Below are 20,284 nucleotides of genomic sequence, written 5' to 3'. Positions count from 1 at the left end.
ACCCAGGTTTAGTATCTGGGACACATTATTGATGAACGGGGGGTGCATATGGATCCAACCAAGTCCAAGTCATTCGGGATTGGCCAGCCCCAACCACTCTGACAAAGCTCTGCAGCTTTCTAGGTCTTGCCAATTTCTACCGCAGGTTCGTCTTGGGGTTCTCTCATATCACTGGCCCTTGAGTCAAATCACCAAGGGAAGAGCGAAAGAAAAATTATTTTGGTTTGAATCTCAACAAAAGGCATTCGTAGAGTTGGAACATCGTCTCTACTCTGCACTAGTGCTCACATTATCAGACTTGCAACAACCGTTTGAGATCGAAACAGATGCCTCTAATTGTGCTATTGGGGCAGTCCTTACTCAACAGGCGCATCCAATGGCATATCACAGTGAGACACTTTCAGACACAGTCCAAAATTATCCCACTTATGAAAAAGAGATGTATTCCATTGTGTAGTCATGCTGACAATGGAAGCATTACATTTTGGGGAAGGAAACGATCATCCACATAGACCACCGACCCCTGCAGTTCATACAAGCGTAAGGGAAGCTATAGAATAATCGTCGTCATAATTAGTCCACATACCTGCAACAATTCCATTTGAATATCAAGTACAAGAAGGGTAGCGCCAATAATGTTGCAGACTGCCTCAGCCAACCCTCGATCATGGTGTTAATCACCATTCTCAACTCCTGTGGGCATGAGACTTTTGATTGGCCACTTCTCTACAAAAGCGACCCAGAATTTAGCCACACATACCATACGCTCTTGGAGGGTCAGCAAGTTCCCGATTTTCACCTCCAAGATGCACTGTTATGTCACCTGGGACACCTTTGTGTTCCTTCAAGTGAGTATTCCAAGATGATTTGGGAAGCGCACTACATTCGGGTCATTGGGCATTTCAGGGTCGAGAAAATAGTGGCAGTACTACAGAAGTATTTTTATTGGTCGAATCTTCGACAGGATGTTGGGAAGTACATCAGATCCTGCACTGCCTGTGTCATTTCCAAACCGACCATCAAGAAGCAAGGCCTCTATACTTTGTTTCCTACCCCTAGGCGACCTTGGGAATCCATCTCCATGGATTACATGTCAAGCCTTCCTTCTACTAAGAATGGAAACGACTATGTTTTTGTGGTCGTCGACAGATTATCGAAGGTGGCCATTATGGAGGCCTGTAAGAAGAATATCACAGCAGAAGTCACTGCTAAACTCTTCTTTGAACGAGTGTGGATGCACTTTGGGATCCCATAGTATAACATCTTAGATTGGGACAACAGGTTCCTTAATAAATTTTGATCCAGTCTCTGGTCGATGTTGGACACCAAACTCACTAAGTCCACAACTTTCCATCCCCGAACTGATGGCCTGACAGAGGTCGTCAACAAGATGATTGTACAGATTTTGCGCATGTACAACTCAAATCATCCATGCACATGGGATGAGAGCCTCCCCTATGTCTAGCACAACTATAACGAGGCTCTCCACAGCTCGACTCACCACACCCTTTTCAGGTGTGCTTGGGATTTCATCCAATATGTCCCATTAATGTGGCCATACCATTTGTAGCTATTCAGGTAGATTTGTCTCATGTCTAGTCCGAAGTTGAGAAGGAAAAAACTTCATTGGGCACATTCAACACATCTACCAACAAGTCCATGACATATTGGATAGAACCAATGCTAAGTACAAGCAATTGCATGATCAACATTAGGTGCCAGACAAATTCCATGTGAGCGACAATGTTTGGCTACATTTCCAAAAGGAGGGCCTCACTGGGCCCCATCGCAAGCTTCGCCCACTCTGATATGGGTCATACACCATCACCAAGGCAGTAGGGGACAACTCCTTCGAGCTTAGTATTCCACCATTTCTTGGTCTACACCTAGTGTTCAATGTGGACTAGCTTCGACCCTACTTTACACTATTGTGGGACACATCCGACATTGCAGAACAACTCACACCAATAGAGTTAAACCTAGATTGTGTGGAACAAGATACAACTGATCAGATCATGGACACACAAATCAGGAACACCCGACAGTAAAATATCCAACCATTAGGGGAGTTTTTAGGTCTAAAATGGGCCTCCTAAGGAAATTATAAAATAATAGTGGAAATAATAAAATAATATTACATTACATCATCAAATTTTAGAGCGAAAAAAAAGAAAAACTATTTTTTCAACTCGTATTTTCAACTTATCTCCCTATGGGTTTACTCAAATTTTGAGTGGAAACAGTCGTTGGATGAAAATTTTGATTCCTCATCCAAGGAGTACCCATGTTACATACTTTCAATGGACCCTGCTACACGAAAAGTGAGAAATACATGAAAAACGTGATTGCAATCACATTTTTCATGTATTTCTCATTTCTCTTGTAGCAAGGTCCATTGAAAGTATGCAACATCATACTCCTTGGATGAGGAATTAAATTTTGCATCCAACGAGTACTCCTGCTCAAAGTTTGAGTTAAACATTAGGGATATAAGTCAAAAATACGAGAAGAAAAAATAGTTTTATTATTTTATTATTTTTTAATATTTTTACTTTTTTACTCCAAAAATGGTGAATCATCCCCCATGTTTGACATCATCATCTTGAATCCTATTGGTTCTTATAAATTTTATTTTGGTTGTAAAGTTTTGTTAGGAGGCCCATTTTAGACCTCAAAATTCCCCTAATGTATAACGAGTTGTCAAAGGAGGCCAACTCCTTCACCAGGGCAAGTGGCTAACGAGGGACCAAGTTCAACAGAAGTTTCCTCATCTCATGGAGGAACTCAACGCAATGGGGACCATTGCTTCCTAAGGGGGAAGGAATGATCCAGGTGGATATTGGTGGCCACCCATCTACTCCACTTGGAACCCCACCATTGTTTCTTTTAGTTTTTCAATTTCCTTAATTGTAGCACAATTTACTATTTTTGGCAATTTTTCGAGTCCTGAACTTCCAGAGTCATTTTGAGGTCCTAAACGATGTTTTTGGGAAAATCACCAGTGGTGAATATAAGTTTTAAACTCAGTATTCGCTGTCAGCAGTTGTAGTCCTCAGATATATCTTTCTAATAAGGTATCATGTGAATCAAATGGGGATCGTATGACAAAGTTACGACCCTAGGAAGTTGATGTACCAACTTACCCCAACAAGGCCCATAGTTTGGTGTTTCATCTCCTAGGGTTAAGTTTTTGGATGTTTAGGGTTTTCTATTGTTTCTCAATAATAAATAGGCCTTCAAGCCTCATTGGAATACAGTCCATAGGCATGTAGTTGCCACATCTCTTCTCAGAGGTAAGCTACCATCGCCCGAGCTAGTTTATTTCCATTTTGTATGTAAGCATATTTTAGTTCTTTGATATTAATGAAATGAAGTTTTATTTCCACTGCATCTCTATTCGTATGGTTATATCTATAATTTGTTGCTTTCTGTTTAAATTCTGATCATCCTCATTCTTGAGCTGGAACTCAGATGCCCTAATGCTCTAGTCCCCTGGTCCTCAGAATCCCAACTCCTTTTGAAATATAATTGGAAATTGTTGCGAGTTTCCAACCCTCTGGGGACATGCAATTGGGATGATGTCATGCTGATATCAAACACTCCATGTATCAAACTATGATTGGTCCAAGTGTCATCCTTATATGATCCCTTTGGGTACCTAGAAACTTCAAAACGACAAGCCACATGTCCACCTCCTAGTGGGTGGTTGGTAATGTCACCTCTACCTAATGACATGTTGCAACATGTCCAGTCAGAGGAGAGAGAGAAGGCTCCCCGATCCTTTGTTGTGTGATAAATTTATCTGTAAATGGTCCAATCTTGGCGCCTTCGAAAATTCATCTAACCAAAGGTTACGAGGTTCTATGGCCGCAGGGTCTGGGCCTCCAATTTCTGTTATAGGTTTCTGTCAGTAGACGACTCTTGCTCTAATAGTTGATGAATCACTGGTCCCTAGTTCCCAGAGAATTTTGAAATTGATTTTCTCATTAGTTACAAGATTTTGAGGTCGCAGGGTCTCTGAGATTTTGACTTTTATGAGCCTGACTTTGACTGCCATTATCTTATGATCTAGGAGGCGATTTTCATAATTATTTATATCATTCGAAAGCTCTTCCAGAGCACTTTCTGATTGAGTGAGTCTAATGTGGTCTTTGAGTTCTTCTTCCACTCTAAAAATGGCTCCAAACTATGCTATGCTTTGCACCTCAACCCCTTTGTTATATGAAGCATAAAAGGAAAGAAGAGTAGGGTACAACACCTTCCATGCATGATTACATCTTCTAAAGAATTGATTCACAATGTTTGATCTCATGTTCATTTATCATGTCTAATTCTTGGAGCTATATTGCATGATAGTCCTACAAAATGGCTCTCGACCCAACGAATAGAGAAGTTTTGTCTTCACCATTTAATTTTGTATTAGGAATTAAAACAAACTTATATTATACCAAATTGATCTATATTCTAGTGGAAAAATAAAAATTGCTCATTATGACTCACTAAGGATTCTCGCTTTGCTTAACTATGTATTTGCATTCCTCTATACTTGATGAAAACAAATACAGAGAACAAAAGTTCAGTCACACAAATAAAATTCTAAACAATACGATTTATTTTTTTAATTTATGGAAACACTCATGAGCAATAACACTCCAATATGATATTGATTTACAATAGGTACGTGGCTTACAATCATTTTTATTTTCACACAAGGAAATTAATTTGTTAACCTGAATAACTTTGTAAGAATCCTTTGAATTCTCATATAGTGTCTTGAAGTTATCCATATATGTTTTCTCTCTTTACTCTTTCCACTTACAAACCTTTAAATTTCCTTCTAGTTTTGTGTATGTACATCTCTACAATTTTCTTACTCATGAGTCTTTGATGCAACTCCTTTAGTGATTCAATTTCTTCCATTCATGTATTTTTCCTTCAAGAGTTAGTTATTGGTGGTTTGGTTTCTTTCCAATTCATTATCATATTTTCTTCACAATTTTGGACTACTCTTCAAATTTTTGTAAACACTTTCTTGTTGGTAGTCACACATGTATGTCAATGTCATTCCTAATGTGGAATTAATGTGGAAATAGGTTTCCCTCCAAATTTTGGTGAGCATATTCTTGTTGTCAACCACACATGTACATCAATATCATTTTTTATGTGGATTCAATGTGGAAATAGGGAAGTAATTATGGCTTTCGTGGTGGCTTATACATTAATCCCTCTTCACATGCTTTATTTTCGTTTCTTTCCCTTTTCATTTGCTAACAAATCTTGCAAAATATGGATTATGCACAACGCAGAGGCATGAGGGGGTGAATACACCTCCCTCCATCCTCTCCACCCTTTCTCCCACATGATGGCATCACACAAAATGTGGGGGCATGTAGGGTTGGTTTGTCATAACTTTTTACTACAAAAACAAGCTCTTAGATGTTTAGACTCTTCAACATGGGATATCCCATTGTAGTTGACACTTAGGCAAGAATTCCTTCTCAAACTCAAGAACTCAAGACTCACTCAAGCTATGTTAGATTTCAAGTTGTCAAAGCTATTGAAGGCATTGCCACCATAATTCAACATGAGAAAAGAGAGAAAGAGTTTCAAGTCATTGGCCTTTAGCCTTTTTTTCTCTTCTATTTGATTTTTATATTAACTTCTAATGCTAAAAGATGAAAGAACAACAAACCTACTTCGGTACAAAAGCTTAGTAACAAATCCTTAGTGGGCTACCAAAGAAGTATACTCATAAATTTTATCCTATTTCTTTTGTAAATGGCTCTGCAATACCCTAAGAGCCCTAGCCGTTTAATATGTATGATGAGTGCCTAGAAGCCTTAGTCTTTGTATATATAAAAAATGAATGACTGAGTTGTTTCCCCATCAAATGAGTCGTTTCCTCATCAAATTAATTGCTCTTTTTAGTAAGTGGAAGAAAAGGTAAGAAAAAGTATGATTTAGATAATTAAAACTAAGAAACTAAACTTTATAATTAAAATTATTTAAAATAAAAAAATTGAAATAAAATGTGAAAAAAAAAATCATTAAAATTTATAACTGCCATTCACCAATATTTTTTTTTTAAATATCATCTCATTTTAAATATGGTAAAATAACCACACAACAAGATATAGAGACATGCAAAAGAGTGTATATAAACAATATACAGAGATAAACAAAAGTGTGTATATATATACACCAAGTCTTGAATACCAATCCTTCAGTCTATCGTCATGATTAATCCATAGAATCATGTACTGGTTTTCTGGATCTTTTCGAAGTTTTCTCGTATGTTAGATGCTGTTAATAGCAGGTTTGTATGGTTTCACACGGATTCCAAGGACCACAGTTTTTAAAAACAAAAAATCTTTAGATGACTGAGCAATGTATTGTTGGGTTTGAACATTGACTAACCTTTCCTTTACCGTAGATTTGTAATACCGGGTTACTTTCATGTCAATACCAGGTTTGTATGGTTTCAGATGGATCTAAAGGATCCCTGTTTTAAGAACAAAAAATCTTAAGATGACTGAGCAGTGTTTTATTGGATTTGAACATTGACTGACCTTTACTGTAAACTTGTCATACCAGGTTACTTTACATTTTTAAGATCATACCATGTTACTTTTCATGTTAATACTAGGTTTGTAAGGTTTCAGATGGATTCAAAAGATCACTGTTTTAAAATACTAAAAATCTTAAGATGACTGAATAGTGTATTGTTCAATGTTGGGTTTGAATATTGACTAACCTTTACTGTAACTTTGTAATTCATGGACTGTTGAATTCTGGTTCACATCATATTCGAGTATCTTTGCAATTCATTAAGTGCTTATCTTTACATAAATAAAGATTAAATATTATTGAAAAAATAACACTCTCATTATAGGAAAGTAAGAAAGAAACTTCACTTACCTGGTAGCTGTTTCTTGTAAGTGGCCTTAATAGCTTCTCTTTTCCAAATTAGAACCACCCCGAGCAACACCACTATAAGAACCGCACCACCCATGCTCAATCCCAGCAATTTAGGGCCACCTTTCCCTGCAGCAAATAAAAATCTTTATTTCTGAATTGAATTATAAATTTATTTTGAAATTTTGACAGTAGGTTAAATAGAAATTAATAATTTGGCGATCACTTTGTTTTGAAGTATTATTCATTCAAATTTCAAACCTCCATTCTTTTTTTTTACCCTGGACCATGTGGGTTTTTTACCCTGGACCATGTGGGGCAGTAGGAACGCAACAATTTATGAACAGAAAGTGAGAAAGCCTCAGAACGACATCTATAAGATAATTACAGCATATAAGGAAATGGGTCCGAGCATCAGAGCATCAGAAACAAAGGTAGAAGGAACAAAAAGGACAAAGATATATGGGGTAGCTTCCCGGTGGGATTTTTTTGATGAAGTCTGTAAAGAGAGGAGAGAGGAGATGCGGATGTGGGGCGGTCATAGTCATCAACGCCAGGAAATTTTATCATTTCTGGTGGGAAGGAGGCCAGGGGTCTAATAGCAGGGCAGAATTTTTAGCACTATGGGGAGTTCTTATAGCCGCGAAATGGCTAAGGATTGACAGTATACAGATCTTTGGAGACACAAAAGGAATCATAGACTAGCACACAAATTTCAGTCTTCCCATTTTCAAAAACTGGATGTGTAGGTCATTATGAGTACTTTCCAAGTAGTTCATTTCGATCCTATCTACAGAGAACAGAATTGGACAGCTGACATGCGGTCAAAGAGAGGGATGATGAAAGCTACAGGAAAAATTTTCTTTTCTGTTTTCCAGCAGGGGCCATCTGATCAACACAGAGAGCATAAATTACGCATAGAAACAAGGGAGGAATTTGGAACTGTGTAATCTCCGACAGACTTATGGCGGAGCAAGTGGATTGCTTTATGTTTTGTTTTTTATGTTTCTGGATGTTAGGCGAAACAAGTGGAAAGTCTTATGTTTAGGTTTTTTTCATGCTACTGAATGTTTGGCGAAGCAAGTAGAATGCTTTATGGAATAGTTTTTATTATGTTCCTGGACAAATGTAGAGAAGTAATGATTATAAAGATATGTTATTAGAACAGTGTCAAAAGAATAGACAGATAGCAAATTTAAGATATTCTAAGAATTTCTACCCGGAGAAGATAGAGAAACATGATAATGTGCTATTTTTATATTAATACTAAGAAGTAGGTTTTTTTTTTCTACTGAACAAAAAAATTCCAAATCCCCATGAATAAAACAAACAAAATAATGACAATAGTACCTTCTGTTTCTGGGGATGGGCCATCAGAGGGACATGATCACTGTAAAACTTGTGCTCTGTAAATTGAATCATGCAGTAGCCATTCAGGACAGTTCCCTTGTTAGTTCCTACTGAACATACATTCAAATGTGTGTAGATAGTGTTGAGGCACTGACTACACCGGCTCCCAGTAAGGTCTCGCCAGCATTCAGCCAGAGAATAAACCCCATAATCACTGAGTGTACTGTAACCCACCATACTGGACTCAGTTTTTTCCACAAGCCTCGTCAAAAGATTGGCAATCCTCCAGCTAAAACCCCCTGCATTTTCTGATTTACTTTCATTGCAGAGCCCACTAAAGTTGCCGAATGAACTTAAACTTGAATCAGGGCTGTGAGTGGCATATTTCAGAAAGCAGAGACCGAGGTGAATGCTTCCAGAAGTACCATTACAGATTTGACGAAGACTATCTCCAGCCCGTGAAGTACATGTCTGACAAGCAGAGGCATTGAGGTCGCCCCTGCACTGAACAAGACCGTAGATCTTATCTCCATTCTCTCCATAACTTGAAATATTGTAGCCTGTCTCCCCAACATTTTCAACCAACGAATTCAGAACCACTTTCAGGTTCCTCTCCAAAGCACTTCGACGCAAAATATTGTCTTGCCCGCACTCGCTAAACGAGCGATTATAAGTATCATACTGAGCTAATGTTAATCTTAGTAGTAACAGCAATAAAGAGAGAAATATATCAAATTTTGCAGTGAATGTAATGGTATTCCTTCTGCAATTACTGATATGGGAGGGGGCCATTCTGTCATTAGTAACTGAAATGATTCATTTTTTCCGAGCTCGTCCTTTCCGTTTGGAGATCTCTGAGCAGAGCGGGTTGAGGAATAACGTGTAAAGTCAGGCAAATGGGGAAAGAGGAAAGGAACTTGACAGGTTCTGATAGATACGTGTCCGATCTCTATTCAAGTCAAGTCAAGCTCGTTCGTTTTATATTCGATGCAAGTCAAGCTCAATTCAAGAAGCGATCAAAGCATCTCCGAAAGATCGTTCATCATTCCTGTTGAATGATTTTTTCTAAGTATCTGGGAAAAATTCTGTTTCCTTTCAATTCCGAAAAAATAGGCAATTAACAGTAATGGTGGATAAAGCAATTTAGAAAGGAGAAAAAAAAAAGCAATTAATTAATAAGATTTAATACGTATGGATTCAATATCATTAAAAAAACCTGAATACATTGGATTTTTTACCACTTAAATTTCAGTTTTTCTAAAATCTCTACAAAATTTCAAACAAAAATATTCAGAAAATAGTCATTTTACCTATTAATTAAAGTACACAAAAAAATTTGACATACATTAAATTAATAATAGATTTACTTTCTTCTCCATTTTATGTGTTGAATAGAAATAAGGTTGTATCTAATTTTATAAGATGAAAAAAAGAAAAAAACAATAAATTAATGATTAACCATATTTATTGATAATCTGAGTGAGAGAAAAAAATGATGAATAATAAACACCATGTATTAGATTTATAATTGATTCATCATTTTATTGGGTTGAATAGGAATAATGTGGTATCCAACTCATAAGATGAAAGAAAAAGATAATAAACTAACACAAGCATATAAAGTACATGATTGAGGAATGTTAATAAGCAATATCTAATGATAAATCTTACGTTTTCAAAAAAACATAAAATATAATTTTAAAACTTTATTATTATTATTATTTATGAAAAGAATTTATATATAAGTTAAACACATATGTTTTAAAAAAAATGTAACAATATTTTTAACTAATATTATATACCCAAAAAACTATAATTCAAGTTTATTTGACACAACAAGTGACTCTTAATCAATAGGCAGAGTCTAGTTGTATAAATAATTATACTAAATATAAATTAATTATATTTTTAAAATAAAAATAAAAATATTTCCCTAAGAGGTTCTAGTGGGCGGCCCAATTGGCGATCGAAGTAACGTGAGTCCTGAAAAACTAAGAGATCCAAGGTTCAAATCCCACAGGTTGTGACCCAGCTTATGGATAGGAGGACAAGTCGTAGACCCGAGAGGTTTACTAGTAGCTGCATGTCAAGTTAATTGCTAGGTTCCTCTAGGATGCCAAAAAAAAAAAAGAAAAAGAAATCCCTAAGTGGGCTGATATGGTGACAGCTTTAGGAGTATCATCCCTTCCTCCCCAGTTTGTAGCCATGTGTTGCACGAACAACTCCTTCCATAACCTTCCCATACATATAGAATTTGATGAAAAAGGTGAGTGGATGATAAAATGGTCTACGTATTCAAGGTACACCAAACTACATGATTTTTGGTAGAATGGGGGGAGTTTTCCCATGCATAAATGGCAAAGGTGAGTGGACAACAAAAGGATCTATGTATTCAAGGTACATCAAACTACACAATTTTTGGTAGAATGGAGGGAATTATAGTCAGACAAGAATTTTATTTCCTAACGAGTAAAATCTCATCCTTTATTTGTGACACCTCAAGGAGGTTAAAATGTTCCACACTTGATGTGTTAATCTAATGATAGAGTTCTATTCATCCCCTCAAGCTTTCTAGAACAGAAAGGCCCTTTTGCACAACATTCATCCGGAGATTGATGTTGTTGCAACCACTTCTACCTACCTCAGTACCACCCCTCTCTATCTCTATAGCCACATGCAAGCAAATGAAGTGGGTGTGGGTGTTTAGCAAGCCTATTGAGAGAAAGAATAGGTGGATGTAATGGTTATGGACTTTCTCATGAACCCTGGTTTGAGTTGCACCCACAACACCAAATTCCACCACATTTTGGAACTTTATTGGCATAGAAATACATTTCTGACCCATGCTTTGTTATCTCATGATAATAATTGGAATGAGATCTATAGTCGACTCGAGATGCCAAGAAAGCAAAATGGTTTTTAATTACTTCTTCCTCATGGTTGGTAAAGAAAAACAAAGGTGTGATCCAAGTTAAGGCACTTGGGCCCTCCAAGGACACCATGATAGTCCTCTACTCCTTCTTAGAAGATGGTGGTTGTTGCACTCCTAACTAGCCTGAACTCCCTAATCATTATTTTCATTAAGTTTCAATTATATAATTGTCTTTATTACCGAGAGTGTTGGTCAATAAATGCCTAGTTTCCTCTATGGAAGATTCTTTTATTATTATGTTAAGCCTAAATTCCTTTTTTTTAGGCTTTTTAACTATCCCACCTAGTTTCCCTAGGAAGGCCTATATGACCTTCTATTTTATGTGGCCACTTTGGTATGCATGAATGCTTCTCTTAAACTTTACTTATAGTTTTAATTTAACACACACACACATATATAATTTTTACTGGTTATTCATGGTTGGTAAATAAAAGCAGAGGTGTGATCCAAGTTGAGGCTCTTGGGCCTTCCAAGGGCATCATGAAAGTCCTCTACTCCTTCTCATGTGGTTGTTGCACTCCTAAGTAGTTAACTCCCTAACCATTATTTTCATTAAATTTCAATTATATAGTTGTCTTTATTACACTGAATGTTGGTATTTAAATTTTAAATGCTTAGTTTCCTCTATGGAAGATTCTTTTATTATTATGTTTAGCCTAAATGTCTTTTTTTAAGGCTTTTTAACTATCCCACCTAGTTTCCCTAAGAAGACCACTATGACTTTCTATTTTATGTGGCCACTTTGTTATGCATGATGCTCCTCTTAAATTTTATGGTTTTAATTTTAACATCTGAAATTATTAATATATCAACTTAATAAAATTTCATTATATCTATGTAAAATCAACTTTACCCATATATATAACATTTTTTTATTATCTATATATATATATATATATAATTTTAATTTTAAAGGATAAATAAATATAATTTTCAAAAAAAACTTCAACCATATACATTTAAAACAATATTGCAACAACATATTTTTTTCAATAAAACACGGAAAATAAGAAAGAGCTAAACTTTTCTTAACCAAATTCGAAATGAAATTGTATTCCAACTTAAATAACAACTATAAAATTCTTGATACCATCAGATTTTTTAACCAAAACATACGAAATATGTAATATAAAATTTAGATACAGCTTCATAAGACAACCTTATGCGGTACAATCGGTAGAACAGTGGTAATGGATCGGCTACAACACAAATCGTTGTATGTTAAATGTGTCTTTCGTCGACTCTTTTAATTTCCACACTTAAACCAAAAGTAGCCACCATTTTTTACGCTTGAAATAGTTGGAAATCAATTGGTTTTGTTGAGCCTAAGCTTGTAGTGTGAACAAAACCATCCATACGTTACAGAAAAGCAGCACCAAATCAGATCGTTGATTCAATGGTACAAAATAGAAAGAGCAATTATGGATATTTCAACTTTTCAACTTTATTGATGGAGCAATTATGGAGATTTCAACTTTTCAATAAAGAAAGAACTAGTGGCCTGTCGGTGAGCTCTAAGTAACTGATCCATAACGCGCTGTGCGAAATCAATATTGACCAGCCAACTAAAAAGTCACTAAAAAACTGTAGAAAAGGTGTCGACTGGGGTTACATCAAAAGGAGTTGTGATTGTGATTATAACAGGATTCAAATTTTCTTAGTGGTGGTTTCTTCCCGTTAAGGAACTATAGAGAACACTAATGAGATTATTGCAAATCAATCTTAAACACCAAAATTCTAAAACTCACGTTACCACATCTTTTAATACATTAATTAATCTCTGCAAATTCACTAAATAATAACACAAATAGAACATTAAAAAACCAAGAATGTAACTCCCTCATTGTTGTTTGAAACTTGCCCCAAGAGCAACTCATTTTCGATTGGATTTTCTATCGGTGGTAATGCAGGGTGAAAGGTTTGAAGCATTTTCCATAATTTTAGCACGGGATTTTGATGACTTGTCCTGAAGCAATTCATTTGCTATTGGATATTCTACTCTTCGTAATGTGGGTTGAAGGGTTTGAAGCATTTTTCCATAATTTTAGGATAGGGATTTTGGTGACTTGGATGAAGTTTTCACAATTTGTTTTAACAGTTGTATTTTTTCTTGATCTGAACTTTTTATATTTGATTTTTCTACTTGTTCATTTTCATTTACATCCTTTCATTTGTTTGAATCATTTTTTTGTTTTTCTTTTTCAACCTCTTCTTTATCTCGTACATTGGGTGTTGGCCCCTTGAGAATGGATCAGATTGAGGCATTTGAAGCAATTTCCATAATTTTAGCATAGGATTTTGATGACTTGGATGAAGTTTTCATAATTTGTTTTTACAGTTGTACTTTTTCTTGACTTGAACTTTTTATATATGATTCTTCTACTTCTTCATTTTCCTCCTTTCATTTGTTTGAATCATTTTTTTCTTTTTTTCTTTTTCAACCTCTTCTTTATCTTCCACATTGGGTGTTGACCCCTTAAGAATGGATCAGATTTAATCGGTGGTTGATTAAGTTTTGAATGAAGATATGTTGTTGGTTCCTCTTTAACTTCCTAGTCTAAGATTTTTAAATTTCCCTTGTTTTCTAAATTGCCAAGAATCAAGTTTTGAATGAAGATATGTTGTTGGTTCTCTTCAATTTTCTTCTCCATGATTTTCAGATTTTCCTTGTTCTCTAAATTGCCAAGAATCTCATATTTATTCATGTTTAAAGGGGTTTATCTTCTACATTGGCTGTTGGCTCCTTAAGAATGGATCACACCCAATGGGTGGTTGATCAAGTTTTGAATGAAGATATGTTGTTGGTTTCTCTTCAATTTTCTTCTCCATGATTTTTAGATTTTCCTTGTTCTCTAAATTGCCAAGAATCTCATATTTATTCATGCTTGAAGGGGTTGGGTTTACTTGAGATGATTGTTGATTGGATGACCTTTTTTATTGCAAGTTCCTTCTTATATTCCAAAGCATCTTGTTCAAAATATTCTTGAACTTGGGATGCTTCCTAGATAGCTTCGTGGGGTGCTTTTATTGAATTTTAGACAGTTTAAAAAAAAAATCCCTCATGCATGACATGTCGTGCATTTAAATGGGATTTACTCACAATATTCCAATACTTGTTGATAACTCCACCCATCAAGATTTGTAGGGGTTTAGGAAGTCCCTTCTCCAAATGAATCTCAGATTTCTTTCTAATTTTTTGGGAAAGATAATCATAAATGGACCCCAAATAATTAAAATCAAATATTTACTACCTATTTGAGAAGGAAAGAATAGTTATAGAAATTTAAAGCCATGATAGATTTTTCATTGTCTTATCAATATTTATTTCCCATAACATGTTATGGTTTAGTCATTTAGAGCTCACTGACAAGGTACTAATTCTTTCTTTAGTGAATAGTTTGTATCTCCATAATTGCTCAATCAATAATGTGTTAGTGCATTTCGAAATAGAAACTTGCTTTTTATTTATATTTGTTATGAAAAAAAAGATAAAAATAAATGCATAATAAACACATAACAACAATAATAGATGGAGGGAAAATATCTCATAGAATTATTTTTGTATACCCCCCTAAAACCTCATAAGTGTCCTCTCAGCTCTTATTGATGGCCCAACCTCTAGGAGGAGGCTTTCATCCTCCTCCCTTGCCCCTGCTACCACCCCCACCCCCTCCTAATATGGTTTCCTTCACTACCCTTGTTGATACCCAAACCAAATCAACAAGCCTATTCAATTGAGATTTGTAAAATTCTTCGAGGAAATTCCTAAAGTTGTTGTGCATGTTTCCCCATCCTAATTAATGGCTCTACATATTTCTAAGTGCACCCTCATAGGCCAGTTTATTGGAATATGGCCTTCTCTCTAATTGATGGGAAATTGGGTGGACAAGAACTAGCCACCCATGATAAAAGATAATCTCTCATTATCATTCTACAATAAGGGTTTTTTTGAATTCCTTTTTGAAGGGAAGGCTGACAGAGATTTAATCTTCACGAGTGGCCCATACTTTATGGGGATCCAAGAATTATACTTAAACATATGGATCTTGAACTTTAACCCTAGAAACGACATCCCCTCAATCGTTCCTGTATGGTTCGAACTTCCACACCCCCCCTTCATTTCTGAAACAAAGAAACCTTAAGAAATATTGGCAATGCTTGGGGAGATATATTGATAAGGAAGAACCGAAAGAAATAACGTTTTCCTATGTCATAATATGTGTATAATTCGACCTTGAAAAATGACTTCTAGAAGCCATCCAACTCAACCTAAACAACCATAGATTTATAGAAGAGATGGACAGCAACCAAATCCCTTCAAATGAAAATCATGTCATGAATATAGTCATTTTGTGAGACATTATCCAAAGGTCCCTCTAGGAGAGAAACAAGTTAAGCAAGGGGATAAGTGGAAACAACCCAAAAGAAGTATAATAGGTCAAATCCCCTTCAAATGCAAATCATTCCATGAATATGACCATTTTGTGATAAATTTCTCAAAAGGCCCCTCCAAAAGAGAACAAGATGAGAAAGGGGATAAGTGGAAACAACCCAAAAGAAGAAGAAGAACCAAACAAGAACCCCCTCCCAAAGCCCTAGTAAATCACACCCTTAAATCCTTAGCCCCTCTTCCTCCATCCAACAGCCACCCAAGCCCCCATCCCCATCCATCCCCTTCTACAAACTATGATGAAGTGTTCTCTCATGAGGATCCCCCAATGAAACTTGACCCTAAAGAAAACCTAGAAAATAAATTAGGAGATATGCTTAACCTAGAAGATGCCCCTTTTCACTCTGTTCATACCATTATTTTCCCTTTCAAGCGGAAATTCCCTCTATCTTTAAAATTTTAGGAACCTCGAGACTTGACATAGGCCTCCTTCCCCTAGAATCAGAATTGCTAGAAAACAAATCAAAGAATGAAACAACCAAAGAATCAATAGTTAGCAAGACTAACAAGAAATATGGGAGGAAATTCAGCAAGGAAAAAGAGAGGAATAAGTTGATTGGGATAAGGATTGGGAACTCAACACACCATTGAAGGTTTCTTTAACCAAAACACCAAAAGCTCGAAAGAAGAAAGTGGTTTAGTCCCTCCTTTGGAAAGAGCTCCAAATATAATAAATGATGAAAGTCATCTCTTGTGACTATAGGGGTCTATGAAGTGAAGGAAAATGGAATTAAGTCAAAAACTTAATCAAAATAGAGACACCCCAAATCGGCATGCTCTAAGAGACTAACTTAGAGGAAACAATTTCCCTCCACAAAAGCAAGATAATTTAAAAAACAACATGGTAAAAGAAATTACCTCAAGAGGAGCATATGGAGGCTTATGCAAAATGTGGCCCACATCACATGTTCAATTCATATAAGCCCTTCATTTAGCTCATTGGCTAGCAGTTAGTCTACTTCATATCCCCTTAGGTAAGACAATTAATTTTATCAATGTTTATATGCCTAAATCCTACCCAAACAAACCTATATGTGTGTCCTCATTATTAGACTTAAATGACTTCAAATGGAACTCCAACTACATTCTGATGGGGACTTCAATGCCACCATGCACAATTAGAAAAAAATTGGGATCACCAGTCAAAGACCCTACTCGATAAAAAATGGAAGACCAATCTTCCATCACGTATTTGGTAAATTTAAAACATATCAAAGGAAAATTCACTTGGTTGAATAAACGACTTGGCCCTAGACACGTAATGGCTAGGCTTGGTAGATTCCTAATTCATAGCTCAGTCCTCGAAGAAAACATCATGCCCCTATCCCAAATCCTTCCTTGGTCTAGCTACGATCATTAGCATATAGCCCTCCCCTTCTCTTCCTCAAAGAACTATGACCCCCTTCCTTCCAAATCTAACCTTTTATGGTCCAAAGATCCTGACTGTTAACAAATGATATTCAATGTGTAGAATCAATAGCTAGATGGCTCTCCAACCTTCAAATGGGAATAAAAAAGAAAAGAGATCAAACGAACTCTTAAATCATGGGAAAAAGCTAAGAAAATCAAATCTAAAGAATTTTTTTTTCTCAAACTCTAGTTGCAAGAAACACAAGAGCAATTAGAGCACCTCCCAACATCAACCAATCTCCTCTTAGAGGAAAATTGGATCTACTAGAGGTTGCAACAGGAACTACAAAAGGAAGTATAAGAGACAAAGAGACCTAAATCAAGAAGAACATGGTTGAAAGTAAGAGATAGGAATACATAATTCTTCCACAAGAAGGAAAATATAAAGAGTTTGGAGGAACACTGTTAGTAAGATTACCACTTCAGATGGGAAAGTTCTAGATTCTTACAACCAAATCAAAGAAGCAAATCTTACTCACTATTTTGACCTCTATAGAGAATCCCTTGGCTTATGAAAAAATGTAGAAGAAAGCATATTAGAGCACATTCTTCACCTAGTCATGTAGGAGGAAAATGATGCCCTAACATGAGAAGTCACTAACAAAGAAATTTGTGACATATTATCTTTAATGGACTTCAACAGAGATCTAGGCGTTGATGGTTTCTCGAATCACTTTTACAAATTGTGTCGGCCTATCATAAAATTAAACCTAGCCTATACGATATTTTATTGCCTCTAAGCACAAAACATTGGAGGAGGAATAAATACTACCTTTTTAGCGCTCTTTCCAAAAGAGGTCAATCTAGGTTCCTTTCATATTTTTCTCCAAATATCTCTGTGTAGTGTCTCATTTTAAATAATTTCCAAGATAATATCAAGAAGATTAAATCTCCCCCTCCCAAAATTAATCTTTGAGAATTGATCTAGACTAGATCATTATATTCTTTTTCATCCATCTCAGTGCACTTAGAGTGGAAAAAGTGGAGGAATCAGTGCATGGGACTGTTTTTATAGGTGGGACCCACTTTAGCAAAACAGGGTTTGAAATATTCTAGGAGCATTTTGAGGCACCAAACGATTTTTTTGGGGGTAAGACTTTGTCTCTTTAGTGTTGAACTTTTCCATGATATTATACACATAAATATCTGTCCAACGATGCAAGAAGCGTGTTAATCAGAGTCCATATGCAAAAGTATGCCACTCATAAGTTAACCTTCTTGTTTTCACACCTATAGTTCAAGAGGATGTCATGTCAACCCCATTATTCATGGAAAAAAGGGATAACCATGTGTTTTTGATTTAAACTACTCTAGAAGAGTCTATATTATAACTCTAGTTAAGAGTTTATGTAATCAAACTTAACAACTAGTAGGTCATCGAGTTGTGCTATAACCAGGCCACTAGGAGGAAGAGGAATTCCATTCTTTTGAGAGCATTTTGTTCCATATTTGAGCAAAGATAGCCATGAGAGATATGAGGTAGAGACCACAGAGACGATTTGTGCATTGTAGCAACCCAAGGGCCACAAGCATTACTTCTTTGTACCTACAGCCATATTTCCGGACAGAGAAAGAGAGCAAAATGGTCTCACCTTCCAGCTGGGTTTTCTATCGAAAGGGTTTCCCAAAGCATATATTGTGTATTATGTCTATGTGTGTGAGCTTATTTTGTCACCCTCTACTTTTCTGCATAATTTCATTCAGTTGCATGCACTAATTATAGTTAAATTTACAGATCTAATAATTTAATAAAATTGTAATAGTGTAAAAATATAGAATTTTAATATATTAGTATTAGATTTGTTGTGACGAACTGTCCAGTGGAATATCCATTATATTTTATGGATCATTCAGTATCAGAGCAAGTTTTTTTGGGTAGTTTATGGAGATTTCATGGATCTAGATCAGCGGGGCCAAAAATTGTAAAACCCTAATCATGGTCGATGAATATGTAAATGAACCTAATGATCCTGTAGAGGTGAGGTTTAGGAGGCTGGAACAACAAGAAATAGATATAAAATGCAATATAAGCCTCCTCATAGTGGGCTTGAATAATTGTTTTTGGATATTTGGAGAAGATGGGGTTCAAATGCAGAGGACAAATCTAAACAAGGATTAGAAGATCATGGAGAAACAGAGAACTAGTCGAAGAAAGAACCAGGAAAAGATCAAATTGGTTCGAGTGTCGTGAATTAGTCCTTATTTAAAATGGAAGAAAAAGTTGATATCAAGCCATACCATGGTGATATCGATGCTCTGAAGCTCAACCATTGGTTGCAACAACTTGAAGTTTATTTCAGCATCCATCAGATTGAGGAAGGACATAAAATCTCATTTGCACAGCTGAAATTGGAGGGTCGTGCACTGACTTGGTGGGAGAGCCACACGGAAACCCTAAGGTTGGAAGGAGAACCTCCAGTAACTAAGTGGGAAGATTTCAAAACCCTCATTAAGTCATAGTTTTATCCCATTGGGTACGTGAAGGACTAATGGATCCATGACATTACTTCAAATAAAAGTTGGGCCAAAGCATGCAAGAGTACACCACAGAACTCAGGAAGATGGCTATAATGTTGGATATCTCTCGAAAGAACCCAAACATACTCCTCAAGTATTTGGGGGGTTTGCATTACCATCTGTGTGAGCAAGTGATGTTGTTCAAGCACAAATAGGTGGACGAGGCTTGTGTATAGGCATAATACCTGGAGAACATAGGCCTAAAAAGAGCGCAATCAAGTGGATCGAAGCAGAAGGAGAAATAAGAAGCTTCTAAGGAGGGGAAGAAGAAGAAAAATTGGGGAAAATATAAAAATATGACAACCACAACATGCCAGTGCAAATATCCTAACAACCACTGCAACATTGATGGCCATATAGAGGATAAGTGTTGGAAGTTGCATCCAGAGCTAAACACGAATAACAAGAAGAAGAATCTCATGGCCGCATATTCGAGCAACCAAGTTGAAAGAAGCTCAGACGTGGATGAGAAGATTGTTTGTATGTTAGTGTAGAAGGAGGTGAATCTAAGTAGCCTTCAACAACAGGAAGAGAAAGAAATGACCAAACCCTTCCATATAAAGATACATGTCAAGAAGACAAAAATTGATTCTCTGTTTGACTCAAGATCGCATGTGAATCTTATTGCAGTAGAGTTGATCAATAAGTTCGGGTTGGAAGTTCATGATCATCCAAACCCATTTCCACTAGGATGGGTAAATAAGGATGCA

General features: G+C 36.1%; 2 protein-coding genes across 2 annotated transcripts in view; both read right to left on the bottom strand.

Annotated features, from left to right (window-relative positions):
* LOC149206402 (cysteine-rich receptor-like protein kinase 2) overlaps positions 1-8,400 on the bottom strand; it is a 30,506-nt gene extending 22,106 nt beyond the window's left edge. Inside the window, exons 1-2 of the mRNA XM_089393712.1 lie at positions 8,266-8,400; positions 6,919-7,044 (exon numbers count right to left, since the gene is read on the bottom strand). Coding sequence (XP_089249838.1) covers positions 6,919-7,012 — 94 coding nt within the window. The 5' untranslated portion in view covers positions 7,013-7,044; positions 8,266-8,400. The remainder of the gene's footprint in view (positions 1-6,918; positions 7,045-8,265) is intronic.
* LOC149206401 (antimicrobial ginkbilobin-2-like protein) lies at positions 7,762-9,057 on the bottom strand. Its single transcript, XM_089397684.1, has 2 exons — positions 8,266-9,057; positions 7,762-7,803 (listed from the first exon to the last, which is right to left on the bottom strand). The coding sequence occupies exons 1-2, from the start codon at positions 9,055-9,057 to the stop codon at positions 7,762-7,764; spliced, it is 834 nt and encodes a 277-aa protein (XP_089253810.1).
* Positions 9,058-20,284: the final 11,227 nt, after the last annotated feature.

The sequence above is a fragment of the Pinus tabuliformis genome, chromosome 1_2 (genome assembly GCF_031772625.1).
Source record: "Pinus tabuliformis cultivar Carrire ecotype Pingquan chromosome 1_2, CPIR1, whole genome shotgun sequence".
Lineage (NCBI taxonomy): Eukaryota > Viridiplantae > Streptophyta > Pinopsida > Pinales > Pinaceae > Pinus > Pinus tabuliformis.
Note: the sequence above shows the minus strand (reverse complement) of the source record. Positions and strands in the feature narration are given on the sequence as shown.